General features: G+C 41.8%; 1 protein-coding gene and 1 long non-coding RNA gene across 8 annotated transcripts in view; one reads left to right on the top strand and one right to left on the bottom strand.

The window, feature by feature from the left end:
- LOC137348208 (rho GTPase-activating protein 23-like) overlaps window positions 1-16,250 on the bottom strand; it is a 515,957-nt gene that overhangs the window by 69,269 nt on the left and 430,438 nt on the right. For all 7 annotated transcript variants that reach the window (XM_068013572.1, XM_068013573.1, XM_068013571.1 and 4 more), the window contains 3 exons: window positions 13,226-13,387; window positions 11,522-11,633; window positions 10,453-10,510 (listed from right to left, as the gene is read on the bottom strand). In XM_068013572.1, coding sequence (XP_067869673.1) covers window positions 10,453-10,510; window positions 11,522-11,633; window positions 13,226-13,387 — 332 coding nt within the window. The remainder of the gene's footprint in view (window positions 1-10,452; window positions 10,511-11,521; window positions 11,634-13,225; window positions 13,388-16,250) is intronic.
- LOC137348210 (uncharacterized) lies at window positions 11,428-14,783 on the top strand. Its single transcript, XR_010969097.1, has 3 exons — window positions 11,428-11,601; window positions 14,323-14,462; window positions 14,552-14,783. It is a non-coding gene; the product is annotated as an uncharacterized lncRNA (long non-coding RNA).

The following is a 16,250-nucleotide window of genomic DNA, read 5'->3' on the forward strand; positions in this document are numbered from 1 at the left end:
TGACCCTTCAACTAAGCTTCTCCCTATCCACCCTGCCCATGCCCCTCATAATCTTGTACACCTCGATCAGGTCACCCCTCAGTCTTCTCTGCTCCAGCGAAAACAACCCAAGCCTATCCAACCTCTCTTCATAGCTTAAATGTTCCATCCCAGGCAACATCCTGGTGAATCGCCTCTGCACCCCCTCCAATGCAATCACATCTTTCCTATAATGTGGCGACCAGAATTGCACACAGTACTCCAGCTGTGGCCTGTTCACCTCCAACATGACCTCCCTGCTTTTGTAATCTATGCCTCGATTGATAAAGGCAAGTAAGTGTCCCATATGCCTTTTTCACCACCCTATTAACCTGCCCTTCTGCCTTCAGAGATCTATGGACAAACGCCAAGGTCCCTTTGTTCCTCGGAACTTCCCAGTGTCAGGCCATTCATTGAATACTTCCGTGTCACATTATTCCTTCCAAAGTGTATCACCTCACAGTTTTCAGCGTTAAATTCCATCTGCCACTTTTCTGCCTATTTCACTACCCCGTCTATATCTTCCTGTAACCCAAGACACTCCACCTCACTGTTAACCACTCGGCCAAACTTTGTGTCATCCGCGAACTTACTGATCCTACCCCTGACATGACAAACAATAGGGGACCCAGCACAGATCCCTGTGGTACGCCACTGTACACTGGCTTCCAGTCACTAAAACAGCTGTCTGTCATTACTCTCTGTCTCCTACAGCTAAGCCAATTTTGAATCCACCTTATCAAGTTACCTTGTATTCCATGTGCATTTGGTTTCTTGATAAGTCTCCCATGTGGGACCTTGTCAAAGGGTTTGCTGAAATCTATGTAAACTACATCAACTGCACTACCCTCATCTACACACCTGGTCACATGCTCAAAAAATTCAATCAAATTTTTTAGGCATGACCTCCCTCTGACAAAGCCATGCTGACTATTCCTAATCACACTTTGCCTCTCCAAGTGGTGATAGATTCTCTCCTTCAGAATTTTCTCCAATAGTTTCCCTACCACTGACGTGAGACTCACTGGTCTGTAGTTCCCTGGCTTATCTCTACAACCTTTCTTAAATAGTGGGACCACATTAGCTGTTCTCCAGTTCTCTGGCACCTCCTTCGTGGCCAGAGAGGAATTAAAAATTAGGGTCAGAGACCCTGCAATCTCCACCCTCGCCTCCCACGGCATCCTGGGACACAAATTGTCCGGACCTGGAGATTTGTCCACTTTTAAGCCTTCCAAAACCTCCAATACCTTGTCACTCCCTATGACAATTTGCTCAAGAACCTCACAGTCTCTCTCTCTAGGTTCCATATCTACATCCTCTTTCTCTTGGGTGAAGACAGATGTGCAGTATTCATTCAACACCTTACCAATGTCCTCTGGCTCCACCCACAAATTTCCCCTTGGTCCCTACTCTTTGGTTATCCTCTTCCCATTGATATACTTATAGAATATCTTGGGATTTTCTCTACTTTTACCAGCCAGAGCTTTCTCATATCCCTTCTTTGCTCTCCTAATTGCTTTCTTAAGCTCCATCCTACACTTTTTGTACTCCACTAATGCCTCCATTTATTCGCTCTTCTTGTATTTGCTAAAAGCCTCTCTTTTCCTTCTCATCGTACCCTGAATGTTTCTGGTCATCCATGGTTCTCTGGGCTTGTTGCTCCTACCTATTACCCTAGAGGGAACATGTTGGGCCTGTACCCTCCCCATTTCCTTTTTGAATGCCCCCCACTGCTCTTCTGTAAATTTCCCAACAAGTAACTCTTTCCAGTCTACCTTGGCCAGATCCTGCCTTATTTTACTAAAATTCGCTCTCCCCCAATCCAAAACCTTTTTTTGCGACTTGTCTATTTCTTTCTCCATAACAAGATTAAATTGTACCATGTTGTGGTCGCTATCACCAAAATGCTCCCCCACCAACACATCAACCACCTGTCCGGCTTCATTCCCCAGAATTAGGACTAGCACTGCACCCTCCCTTGTTGGATCCTCTACATATGGAGCTAAAAAGTTCTCCTGTATACATTTTAATAACTCCACTCCATCTAAGCCCTTAACATGATGACTATCCCAATTAATGTTGGGAAAGTTGAAATCACCTAATATAATTACCCTATTATTTTTACACACCTCTGCAAATTGCGCACATATTTGCTCCTCAATTTCCCGCTGACTATCTGGGGGTCTATAATAAACACCTAGCAATGTGGCTGTCCCTTTTTTATTCCTAAACTCTACCCATAAAGCTTCATTTGATGCCCCCTCCAAGATATCATCTCTCCTTACTGCAGTAACTGACTCCTTAACTAATATTGCAATGCCCCTTCCTCTTTTACCCCCTCCTCTGTCTCGCCTGAAGATTCTATATCCCGGGATATTGAGCTGCCAATCCTGCCCCTCCCTCAACCATGTCTCCGCAATGGCTACTATATCACAATTCCACGTGTCAATCATTGCCCTTAACTCATCCGTTTTACCTGCAATACTCCATTAAAGTAGAGGCCTTCCATCCTGGTCTTACTCCCTCGAAACTTACTTCCGCTGTATTCCCTCCGACTTGTTCGCTTTCCTGTGTTTAGCTGTGTCCCTATTCTGCTAGGAGTCTGCATCCCCTTCCCCTGCCCCTGCCAAATTAGTTTAAACTCCTCCCAACAGCACTAGCAAACCCGCCAGCAAGGATGTTAGTCCCGCTCTGGTTCAGATGTAGACCGTCCCGCTTGTACAGGTCCCACCTTCCCCAGAAGCGGTCCCAGTGGTCCAGGAATCTAAAACCCTCCCTCCTGCACCAACTCTTAAGCCACGCATTCATCTGTGCTATTCTCCTATTTCTATACTCGCTAGCACGTGGCACTGGGAGTAATCCAGAGATTACAACCAGAGAGGTCGTGCTTCTGAGTCTACTGCCTAACTCCCTGAATTCTTGATGCAAGACCTCATCCCTCTTTCTACCTATGTCATTGGTACCAACACGTACCATGACCTCTGCCTTATCACCCTCCCCTTTCAGGATGCCCTGCAGCCGTTCAGTGACATCCCGGACCCTGGCACCAGGGTGGCAACACCATCCTGGAGTCACGTTGACGGCTACAGTAGCGCCTATCTGTTCCCCTGCCTATAGAATCCCCTATTACTATTGCTCTTCCTCTCTTTCTCCCTTCCTGTGCAGACAGGCTTCTTGCGGTGCCAGAAGCTTGGCTCTGTCCGCACTCCCTGGAGGAACCGGCCTCATCAGCCTCCAAAATGGAATACCGATTTGCAAGCGGGACCCCAGGGGACTCCTGAACTACCTGCCTGATTCTGTTGGACTGCCTGGTGGTCACCCATTCCCTTCCTTCCTCAAGTCCCTTCAGCTGCGGTGTGACCACCTCTCGATACGTGCTATCCACAATGCTCTCAGACTCGTGGATGCTCCACAGTGTTTCCAGCCGCCGTTCCAGCTCTGAAACCCGAGCTTCCAGGAGCTGCAGCTGGACACACTTCCTGCACACATGCTGGTCCCGGGGACTGGAAATGTTCCCAGATTCCCACATGCAGCAAGAGGAGCAAACCACGGCTTCAAGCTCTCCTGCCATGACTAAACCCTTTAAATTTAAAACTTTAAAAGATTATATTTTTAAAAAAACAATTAAGTCTTGCTAAAACAATGACTTACAATTCAATCCACTTTGAAAAATACCCACCAGGACATACTCACCAGTCAGCTGTGCTCTTTGGAGACTCTCAGCTCCCCTCACTCTGAGGACAGGTAGGAAATGAAAGGAGCTCCTCGCTCCCTCCTCACCGAACTTCCTCAGTCACCAAACCTCCACTTTAACACTCTAATGCAACCCAAGTCAGCACTCCAATGCAAACAAGGTCAGCACTGTAAGATGGCCCACTTTTATACTGACTGACTCTAGCTCCTGAAAACTGGTTTAAGCCAATTCTCTAATTAACAAGGTGCAGCTGCAAGCAGAGCCTGAGTGAACTCTGTTTAAAGCTGGTCTAAAACTCACCTTCTCCAACCCAAACAGCAACTGTTAAGTTAACCTGCTAAATAAAAGACAGACTAGACTTAAGATAAAATTAACCCTTAATTATCCTCAGTCACCAAACTTCCACTTTAACACTCTAATGCAACCCAAGTCAGCACTCCAGTACCGAGTCCAGGGAGATACCAAATGGTAGTCTTGTCTGCAATGAAATGTTAGGATTTACAACACTGGCTGGCCTTTAAAGCTAAACATGGCACTTTGAGGAATACAATACAAATCATCATAGGACATGATGTTTTAACATTGTTTTACAGTTACTGGTCATTGCTATATTCGGATCCAGATGATCATTTTTAGCATTCTTAGCAATCACTTTATTCCCTTCCATCATCCCTGCTTGTCGGGCCCCTGGGTCACACACTTGCTGCAGCCAACAGTAAAACCAAGTGGCTTGGTCCTAAGGTCTGTCCAAGCCACTTTTAGCAGTCAGGAAAATCTGGTACTCAAAAAAATACAGCACCAAATGATACCATTTATTTTTCATTTTCTCATTGTACTCATGAAATAGAGCTCTGATCAAGAAAGAAAACAATAACTTTGGTATATACCTGCTCACTGACAGATATAATGGCCTTCCACACCTCCTCTTACACCCTGGCAGTTTCATTACAGTCACTGACTAGTTGATAACTGGCAGCTGCAGACTGACGTTTAGAACACTTGTAAACTGACAGGATTGCCAGCGTTGCAATTTGAGCACAAGTACTAAAATATTTAGACTTTGGACTGCTGCTTTTAAAAAAAGCTTGTTGAGTTAGCCAATCTCAGCCAGGGCAGCAACTGGACCATTTCAATCTGTTGCAAAAACCTTGGCTGGAATTTAACTGTGGGAGAGCACCCAGTGGCCCTGGGGAGCCAGGCTGGGATTTTTTGCTCCCCAGGCCCTAATTGGCCTTGGGCAGGACTTGCACCTCCTTGAGGCAGGAAGTCCCGCCTAATAGAGCTGCCGACCAATCAGCAGGCCAACTGCTCTTAGTCCCAATAGCGCCAATGGGAATGGTGGCCACTGCTGGGACTACACTCAGCCATTGCAAGCAAGGTGAAGGACGGCCCCAGAACAAAGTAAGTTTTTGAGGCCTTGTTGGGAACAAGGTGAGGCAAGGGGGAGTCCATTGTGTGTGAGGGGGGCGCGGGGGCGTGTTTGTGCAGTAAGGGCAGTTGGGGCTTCGTGGGTGGCCCTCTGTGGGGCACAGGATGCCCAATCAGGAGTGCCCTGGCCCCCACAGCCCGCAAGAAGGCTGCCAAGTTTTACCTGGCGGTGTTCTTGGGGCCTTTGCCATCCGCCCGCTGCAGGTAAAATACCAGCGGCGGCAGGAGTAGGCTCTTAAGCGGCAGTTAATTGGCCACTTAAGGGCCTTGATTGGCCTGGGGCGGGCGTGCGGTTTCTTGCCGTCGCTGCCCCGCGTAAAATTGTTACGAACAGCCCCCCACACACCTGCCAATCAATTTTACGCCCCCCCACCCCCCACTGCCACCCACTTGTTGGGGGCTGCAAAATTCCAGCCCTTAGGCTGGGGGAAGAATCAACAAAAGTCCCACTTCTGATCACTATCTAGAACCCCGGGAGGAAAATATGATGAGATTTTGTACAAGATTATGAGGGGAATGGACAGGGTGGAATAGGGAGCAGCTATTCCCCTTAGTTGAAGGGTCAGTTACGAGGGGACACAAGTTTAAGGTGAGGGGCAGGAGGTTTAAGGGGGATTTGAGAAAGAACCTTTTTACCCAGAGGGTGGTGACGGTCTGGAATGCACTGCCTGAGAGGGTGGTAGAGGCAGGTTGCCTCACATCCTTTAAAAAGAACCTGGATGAGCACTTGGCATGGGCGGCGCAGTGGTTAGCACCGCAGCCTCACAGCTCCAGCGACCCGGGTTCAATTCTGGGTACTGCCTGCGTGGAGTTTGCAAGTTCTCCCTGTGTATGCGTGGGTTTCCTCCGGGTGCTCCGGTTTCCTCCCACATGCCAAAGACTTGCAGGTTGATAGGTAAATTGGCCATTAGCAATTGCCCCTAGTATAGGTAGGTGGTAGGGAAATATAGGGACAGGTGGGGATATGGTAGGAATATGGAATTAGTGTAGGATTAGTACAAATGGGTGGTTGATGGTCGGCACAGACTCGGTGGGCCGAAGGGCCTGTTTCAGTGCTGTATCTCTAAACTAAACTAAACTAAACATAACATTCAAGGTTTTGGGCCAAGTGCTGGCAAATGGGATTAGGTAGACAGATCAAGTGTCTTTAATGCATTGGTGCAGACTCGACGGGCCGAAGGGCCTCTTCTGCACTGTATTATTCTGTGATTCTGTAAATGCTAATACAAGTATTAAACTTTTCCTTCAATGGACTACAAAAGGAATCAATGGAAGACAGACTTCCTGATACTAACATGCCATTAATGGGGGGGGAGGGGTGCCAAGCAAGAGACCAGGCCTTTCCTAAAAGGTTTGGAGAGGTGGAAAAGAATGGGACATAAATCAATAAGTGCATAAGGAGCAACCAGGGCAAAAGTCTACAAGCAGGTACAGTCTCTATTCATCTGCTTGGGGATCACAGACAAATAGATGAGCTCAGAAGGAAAAAAAAATTACTAGGAAATTTTAAGGAAAAAATATGAGGGCAAATGGTTTTTGCTGTGTAACATACTATACCTTGGGCAAGAGATCTAATCAAAATATGTATAATCTGAACTAGAATCCTTATTAGCAGTTAGTGAAGCAATATATGAAGAGAAATAAAGCACCGCATGGATACCTACAGGCATCAAAAATGTGGGGCCAGATTTTATCCTGGCAACTGGGTCTTGGTGGCAGGCTGGAAGGCAGGGGAGACCCTGCCTTGGCCCTCTGTCAGACCCCCAGTGGAATTCTATGGTGGGCAGCCGATTAACTGCCCACCATCGGGAACACTGTCCCTTTATGAGACAAGCCCTCTCCTCCAGAGCTGTCAGCCAATTGGAGGGCCAACAGCTCTGCAGTACCAGCAGTGCCACCGGCGGTGCTGGTATTCCAGGAAGCCTGCAGTGGCGAAGATGCAGGAGACCCAGGAACACAGATAAGCGAAGTTGGGGTCACCGGGACCAGTCAGGCAGGCTCAGGAAAGGGGGTGGGGTTGATGAGGGCGAGCTCCTGCTGCCCGACATCATCCCCATGCCATTTTGTGTGCCCCTCTCCCCCCTCCCACCTCTGTTCTCATCTTCAAGGGCAATATAAAATCCTGCCCATAGTTTCTAAAAAGCACTGTCTGTTAAAATTAGATTAAAAATAGAAAATGCAGGAAGTGCACAGCAGGTCACTGAAAGTCTGAAAAAGAGGTTAATGAGACTCTTTCACACACAAAGAGCTCCAACACAATTGTTAAACTGTCTTCCTTCTGGTGTTGTCTGACCCTCTGTACGTTATCTGTTTTTAACTTGTAGGTTTCCAATATTCACAGTTTAAAATCTCTATGAACTGGATGATTCTTTCATATAGATACCCAACATATCCTTTGAAAAATGTCATGATAATTCAAGCTAAGATGGTCTGTACACTTCTCCAGTGAATGGCACGCAATATTTATAGATTTACATTACTTTTGCATTAAGTCATGTAAGGCCATGTTTTATCTTAATTGGTGCAGACATTAAACTTTATTTTGTTATAAATAATACAATAGTTTAGTTATTTTTAATCATTGAATGCTTTATGGATTAATCATTGCCATAGATTTAACAATTTCCCATGCCAGAAGCTAGTCATAAAATTTTGATTGCTGAAAGCATAACTTCGAAGGGTTTTAACCGCAGTATTCTAAATACACACTCTTAATGTTGGCAATCTGCAACAGAATCAGAAAATGTTGAAACTGTGCAGATCAGTCAGCATCTGAAAGCAAACAGAGGCCAACATTTTGGTCAGGACCAATCAAACTGATGAAAGCTCCGACTAGAAATGTTAGCCCATGAATGTCTTTCAGATGCTTAGTGACCTTCTATACAGTTCCAAAGTCTGCTATTTTTATTTCTGATAGAAGTCATTCAGGTACTTTGGAAATAAAGAACATGACCCATGAACCCTTAGAATCTAACCATGCAGAAGGAGAGAACAGTTGGCCCATTGGAGAGAACAGTTGGCCTCCCCTGTGACCTGGAAACAAGCAGGTAATGATTAATAGGTACATTTTGGCATCCCCTGGATTGGTGTTTACATTGTTCCAATCCCAAGGCAAATTCATTGCTGTAGGAGTACAGAGTACAAGAACAGCTTCAGAGTGCAATGTTCACACTGAGGGTCGCCACCTCGAGTTAAAGCTTCACCATACTTTCACTGGAATGATGCACAAATGAAACTTCATGAGGGTCACTTTTCGTATTTGCTTTGAAGCTCACGCTGAACCAGGCACTGCTCATCCAGGCATGTATATACCAAGACCTCCAATACTGTTCAACTACACAATGGAACCATGATAGAAACTATCATAATCGTGTACCAGTGAGGATGATCTGAAGAACTTTTCTCATACATGGCAAATAAGTATCATTCATTAGTTTCATAGGGATTAGTAAAGACCGTTTTTCCTGGTCATAAGTTTCTTCTCCGTACGATGGACGGTACAATAACTATTATGCACAAGTTTCTTTAAGTGCATTCAAAGACACGTTGTGCTGAACTTTTTGGCTTTCCACCCAGCAGAAAAAGGGTTTCTCTGTTTTGAATATGGTGGCGATGACCTACTATTCTATTTCTGCCATTGTTGTGGCTGTGAGAATATTCACGTCAATGTAGCTCTCATGCAAGGAAGAGTGGCAGCTGCCCAAAGTCCACTCACGGTAGAAAATATACCCCATTATATAATGCAGAGTATTAAAGGTAAAAAAAAAACTGGCAGTTTTTTGTTGAAATAATCCTCTAATAAAAATAAGACAATCCATTAATATATTAAAAATGTTATGGCTGCAAAAATTTTCTGTTGTCACATTCTGTCACACTTTTCTGTCAACTTTTTCCCCATTATATAGTCCTATGTTTACATTTATAATAGACTCTGCCTATTTAATATTGTTGCACTGTAAATACAACATTCCAACAATGAGGATGTTGCAGCAGCACAGTACTTCAATTTTTACAGCAGAGAGATTGCCATGCTCCAACCAACTCTACTTCCCAAATTTGCGCAAGTTTTTCTATTTAGTTGAAAATAATATAAAAATCAAAGCATCATAAAAAAAAGGAAAGAAAAGCAGGACTTTAAAACGGAGACTGAATTAGATCTGTGCATCCCAATACAATTATTTCCACCCTTCAACTCTGCTTCACCTGAAGACAACAACTGATCTTGACTTTCATTTAAGTCATGGGAGTTTTTTTTAAAAAGTGTCAAATTTCTCACCCAAGAAGAAGTCAGTCTCAGGCCTGTCTAATGACACAACTCTACAATTAATGAAGACATTCTAGGGTGCGTGGAGTTCCACTCATCAGTGATAAGAGACCCAAAATGTTGGGTGCCTAATCAGGTGCAAATTTTGATTTTTTTTTTTTATTAAGGTTTTGATTATTTAAGGTTTTTAAAAAATATATACAATTGGAAAATACTTCCACTGAACTATCTTGTGGTTAAACACCAAACACCAATGCAGACGCATGTACATGACTAGCAGTGCCTAGCTCAGCAGCAAGCCTCAAAACAAACATAATATGTGATCAATATTAAGCTACATTTATGTATTATTCCAGTTGAAGTCTGATGAGGATTTCACTCCAGAGAGAATTTCACAAGTTTCTTTTATTTTAATTGACTATAAAATAGATCTTATAGTTAAAAAAAATTAGTTTCAGAAATTAACTTTTAATGCATCATAAAATCTGGAGCTGTGCCTATTACAGAAACATATTCCTTCTGCAACGGTTTTGACTTGGGTATTGGAACAATATGGATCTGGATCTGGAGGGGATGTCAAAATGCAACTATTAATCACTACTTATTCACCAAGTAGGTTGTACTAATGGGCAGTGAAAGTATCGCAAACAACAGAATAAGTGTATGTAGCTAATCCTTGCAAACAGGTGTCTCTCAGATAAATAAAAATAGAAAATGCTGTTAATATTCAGCATGCCTGGTAACATCTGTGGAGAGAGAAACAAAGTTAACTTTTCAGATCTATGACCTTTCATCAGAACCTGAGTATTTCCAGCATTTTCTCTTTTTATTTCAGATTTCCAGCATCCGCAGTTATTTTGCTTTTGTACAGATGTGTCTCAGTTTGTGCACAGTGTCCATTTAAGAAGCAGGTTAATGCAGGTCAAACACAGTTGCCAGCTGTGTTCTGTTCTTCATTAGTGCAGACTATTATTCATGGTGACTCCACTGGTAAACAATATTGTGAGTTACTCATTTTTCTTCTCCCATTTCTAAAATCAACTCTTACCCCATCTGTGAAAAAGTTCCTCAGCATCTTCAGACTAGGAACCCGTTTTGGCAATTTCCTAATAAAAATGAAGAATATAACTAGGATCAAAATACATCAACTTCTTAGACTTATCGGCATCCAATAATTATAGAAGGTGGTTATAAATTGCAACTATGAGTAAAGTCACACTTATTTTATGATTGCTGTTTTAAGCTTAAAAAAGTATAAATTGTAATCAGGTCAAATGTTATTTAACTCATAAAAATGTACAAGGGGTGCTTACACACAGGATTTAGTGGTGTTAACTAGTGTGAAAGGTGCTGCGTTAGCTCAGTTGTTATTGAGATTGATAACACCCTTGAAAGTCAAGATAGATATTTCATTGTCTTTTCTTTTTTTAGATGCAGTATAGCCTGCTAAGCACATCCAGTATTTTGTTTCTATTTCAATTGACACTGCCACATTAGATAGACCTTATCCTTTAAAACATGTTGTTTGACTACAGACATTATTAATCTTTAATGCCTTGTAAAATGATACTGCTTATGAGGAGACCACGTGTAAAGAAGGGGTTAAAAGTATACTGTCTTTGCAGTGCTTTAGATTTGGATGCTTCAGCTGTACTCAGCAATTGAGACATTACCGCGAGGCTTGTACCAAATATAAAGGACATTTAGAGGATATTTTAAACTTCAGGATTCAGGTTGGCTTCTATCATTTGAGAAGAGTTTGTAGTTTTTAAATTCACTTTCTTGAAATATAGATATTTGCCCGTTTTATTCATAATCTCGGGCACCATTTCTCCTATTAGAAATTGCCCTTTAACAGGCCTCATTAAAACTCATTATGATCAAGCAGATTTGTAATAATAAATGTAAATAATGTCAGATGTATTTTCATGCTATGCTTGATATGTGTACTTTCCAAATGATCCCTATGTAACAAAATATTGGATTTGTGGCTTTGACCTGAGTATGTGATATGCTGTGAATCTAATTATTATAAGTATGGAATTCCTTAAAAAGAAACACCATGGATTTTCTGCATACATTCTAATGAGAGAACCTGTCCATGAAAAAAAACTTACGAGTACACTTTTCCCTCATCCCGGTATGTATTCAGCCCTTCATCACAGGACTTTGACCTTTCTGTTGTTATGGCAAGAAGGTAAGATGACCGTCGACTGGCTTTAATGTTGCCTAATAGAAAAAATAGCAAATGTAATAGACAAAGCAAAAATAAAATTGTGAAACCAGAACAATACCTAATTTCAGTACCCACAGCATGAAATGTTAACTTGTCCGTTACCATTTGAACACTGTGGCTGAAGTGCCGTTACCAATGTTATACATTGGTATTTGCTGTAAATTTGTTCACTCTTGGCAATGGATATTGTGTTACAGGTATCATAATAAACTTTAAAATATTGATTGTTAAACAGTATGTACCGGACAAAACAGATCTTGGACTTTTCTTGGCTCAGTGGGTATTTGTTAAGACATTTTGTTCCCTATTGGCTCCCAGTTGGTAAAAAAACTTAAAATTTTGCAATATTGAAATGTACATAATAACTTTTACTGTAAAAATGCATATAAAATCAGGTGATAGCCCAACCTCCCCACCAGAAACCTATTGATAAACTTCGCTCATGCCCTTGATCATTACAAATCAAGCCCAGTTTAATCCATTTCTAGGCATTTGCCAATTCTATTGTGTACCAGTCTTTGGTTTCCAAACTTCCCTGTGCCTAGCTTGATGTCTCCCCTACAACATGACAGGTTAGAAAGCTATTGCGTAGGGAACTTAACTAGGAATCCATATCCTATTATTTCATGACAGCATGTTAGAGCTACAATGTACTTCACAATGGCACCAGCTAAATTTGATACCTTTAAAAGCTGTGCTCCACTCTAAATATCAGAACTAATTCTGTAGAGTGATGATTGACCATCACAATCTATGTCAATTCATTCCACTGCCATTAATTTGTCTTGATGTGAATCCCAAATTAATTAACATACATGTATAATTTTACAAACAGTCAGACTCCAAGGAAGAAAACATTAAAAATTTAGTAAGGTTTACATTTGTTTCTCTTGGCCTTCAAAACCAGTGGCAGAATTTCAAAATCATTGATTGGCTGGGAAACGTTTTTAGATGTTTCTGAGACTCAATAAGGCACCATGACCATGTAACTACAATTGCGCACAAAAGCATTAAAGGGAGGTTTGTTGGGAAGTACGACATCTCAATTTAATGAACGTTTAACAAAGCAGCAATTTTCACTTTTCCCACAGAGAAGATGCTAGGGTGTGAAACCCTTAGATTTTGCTTATTCTCAACCTATCTGCAGCTGAGAGAGAGCAAACTTGTGTCATTGCTACTCTCTGATAAAAGGACCATAGCGAATTGACAATTGGATGTGCCCTATAAATAAAATGTAACCTACAGGTATTTCATCCTGAGCAATTAATGGCATGCAACCTAATTGAAAGGCAAGAATGATCCACATATTCATACCTTCACATACCTTAAATCTTAAAAATTCACAGGCGCTTCCTACTTTTGGACTAAATTTTAAGAGAAATTTTAATGTGTTTAATATGCACTCTTTTTGAAAAAATGTTTGTGGTAATAGGAGTGCATATTATACTCAAAAACTACTGTATGCTTAAAATGTCCTATTCTCTCTATCATGGTTGATAAAAAAATCATTGTTGCAGTGTTATATCACTACTTATTCACTGTCTTGTGTAAAATATTAGCAAAATTAGTACATATGCAAACTTACTGCAATCCTGAGAGTAATAGCGTGAGTGAACAAGGGGGAAGGTGAAAGTTGGAGAAGCTGGACTAGTGATGATAGTTGGAGCTGAATTCTGACCACTTGAAACAACAGCTGAAGCAGGGATGTGACCTGCCACCAGGTCAATACTTGGACTTGTTGGCTCATCTGTGGTGGGAAAGAGATGGGGACAGAAAACAATTAATAAATTAATCTACTGTATCCATCTAATAAAAAGCTTTTTTATGCACCGCAACCAGGGGAACAAAAATGTTAGCCACAGGTTTTATACATTATGTCCTGCCTTTCACAATCTCAGGATATCCCAAGTTACTTTAGAGGTAATGAATTACATATGGTTATAATAGTGTAGCTCATTCAAGATCAACTCTGATTAAATCAAATCTTGCTCAAGTCAAACATATTCTATTCCCATTCACTACAAACACTATGGTTAAGACTGAAGCCTGATCAATATAATTAACCAAAATATTTCTACCGTAAATTCTACAAATAGAGGTGTAACCTACACAGCAGATTCACACCCTAAAATGATTTGCATAGTCAATGGCTGTTTTGGATCAAGTACCCTGCCAATCTGGAACAATAGAACTATTTAATGCATTACTACAGGAATACCCCTGTAAATCAAATCTTTCACCCCTTGGACCAATTTATTAACAAAAATATGCTTGGCTGCCAACTGTTTAAATGTGGGTATCAACATTTTTACCATTTCCGGACACAACACATTGTAGGCCTGAGGCCTGCAGCCACTACTTTTTATACTTATACGTTTCTGCATTTTACTTCTGCTTTACTCTTGATTTTAAAAAAATACCTGTATTAAACCTGTGGTGAATTTTTAAAGTTTACTTTGTAGACATTGATTTAAATCTAAGTGTGATTATGCTCTGAAAACGTCAAGTAATTAGTCAATTATGTAATCACTGGTAATACTATTAACTGTGAACTTGTTTTTTCCAAGAACTTCTTCCTTTTGTTTTCATGCTGGTCAAAACAGGCCATGCAACTGTTGTTTTGTCTGAACTATTGTTTTTCTCTTCTTGGAAATAATGGTTGTTTTCCCATTGTTTAAACAGAAGTCTGTTCTTATGGTATTTGATGACCCTTGAACAACAAGCCAGGACGATGGATAACCATGCACACAGGATGGTCCACTATGGTATGAAGTCAGAAGATGCAGTTTAATTGATGGACAGTCTCACCTAATTGATAGCAGGTGAGAGACACCATCAAAGGTTGTGTAAACAGTCTGAACAGCTTTGTAGTGCCTGTGAGAAGAATTTGATAAGGACTCATGGTTGTCAGACTCTTGTTTTCAGAAAGTATGATGGAGGCCTCGGAAAGCTAGAATGGAGCCAGAAATTGGACTTAAAGGGGCACAGTATCCAATATTCAGGGCTACAGCCAGAGTGGACTAGTCAACCACTGAGGACTACGGAAGAAGGGATGTCAACTAAGTGACTGACCGGACGGTCCACGCCAATGCAAGGTTGTCCAGAGATTTGGTGATGTATGTACCAAGGGGGGAACGGTACCATTTTAGGGAGCTGTCGTGAACAGACTAATTTGGGGTTATAGCAGTTGTGCTATAATTTTTTTAATACTTTTTTCCTTCCTTTCTTTTGAATAAAGTTATCTTTCTTTCTTATTTTAATCATTAACAAATTTTAATAATTATTTAATAAAAATTATTGTTTTAACACATTATTTGGTGTTGAGTCATTCATTCCTGTTTCGTTCAGAGTACGGCTCCAAACCGAAGTGAAACTCCGCAGGGGACTCTCACACCCTACAACATATGATGTCTGGCATTACAACTTAGGTAGATAAAGAACCTCTTTATTATGCCTGCGCATTATGCCTGCACGAGATAAAAAATATTTGACACCTATTAGATCTAAATGGAAAATTAACAGAACATAAAATTGTTTGAGATGGGCAGCTATGGAGACCTTACAGAACAGAGATTATGTACAGAGTAAGATCATTCTTTCGAGTTACTACCACAAAAGAATAGAACCATCAGATCTTACAGTACACAAAGAGGCAATACAAACTAAAAATTTCCCAACAGTGTTGTATATTCTGTGTCACATATTTACCTAAATTTCCCTTAAAAGATGCAATGGTTTTTCTTTCAACCAATCCTTGTGGCAAAAGCTTCATATTGCAACAATCCCATGTGTAATGATATTATTAACTTTGCTCGAGTCGCCCTGAACAGGCTCCAGAAGCTGGCCGAGCGCGTCTACCCTGAGGCACAGTGTGGCTTTCGTGCAGAGGGATCGACCGTTGACATGCTGTTCTCCCTTCGTCAGATATAGGAGAAATGCCCCTCTACATTGCTTTCATTGATCTCACTAGAAAAGATTGGATGCTCACCAAAGCTACTAAGTATTATCACCTCATTCCATGACAATATGAAAGGCAAAAGGCACAATTCAACATGGTGGCTCCTCATCAGAGCCCTTTCCTATCCTGAGTGGCGTGAAACAGGGCTGTGTTCTCGCACCCACACTTTTTGGGATTTTCTTCTCCTTGCTGCTTTCACATGCGTTCAAATCCTCTGAAGAAGGAATTTTCCTCCACACAAGATCAGGGGGCAGGTTGTTCAACCTTGCCCGTCTAAGAGCAAAGTCCAAAGTACGGAAAGTCCTCATCAGGGAACTCCTCTTTGCTGACGATGCTGCTTTAGCATCTCACACTGAAGAGTGCCTGCAGAGTCTCATCGACAGGATTGCGGCTGCCTGCAATGAATTTGGCCTAACCATCAGCCTCAAGAAAACGAACATCATGGGGCAGGACATCAGAAATGCTCCATCCATCAATATTGGCGACCATGCTCTGGAAGTGGTTCAAGAGTTCACCTACCTAGGCTCAACTATCACCAGTAACCTGTCTCTAGATGCAGAAATCAACAAGCGCATGGGAAAGGCTTCCACTGCTATGTCCAGACTGGCCAAGAGAGTGTGGGAAAATGGCGCACTGACACGGAACACAAAAG

The sequence above is a fragment of the Heterodontus francisci genome, chromosome 33 (assembly GCF_036365525.1).
Source record: "Heterodontus francisci isolate sHetFra1 chromosome 33, sHetFra1.hap1, whole genome shotgun sequence".
Classification (NCBI taxonomy): Eukaryota; Metazoa; Chordata; class Chondrichthyes; order Heterodontiformes; family Heterodontidae; genus Heterodontus; species Heterodontus francisci.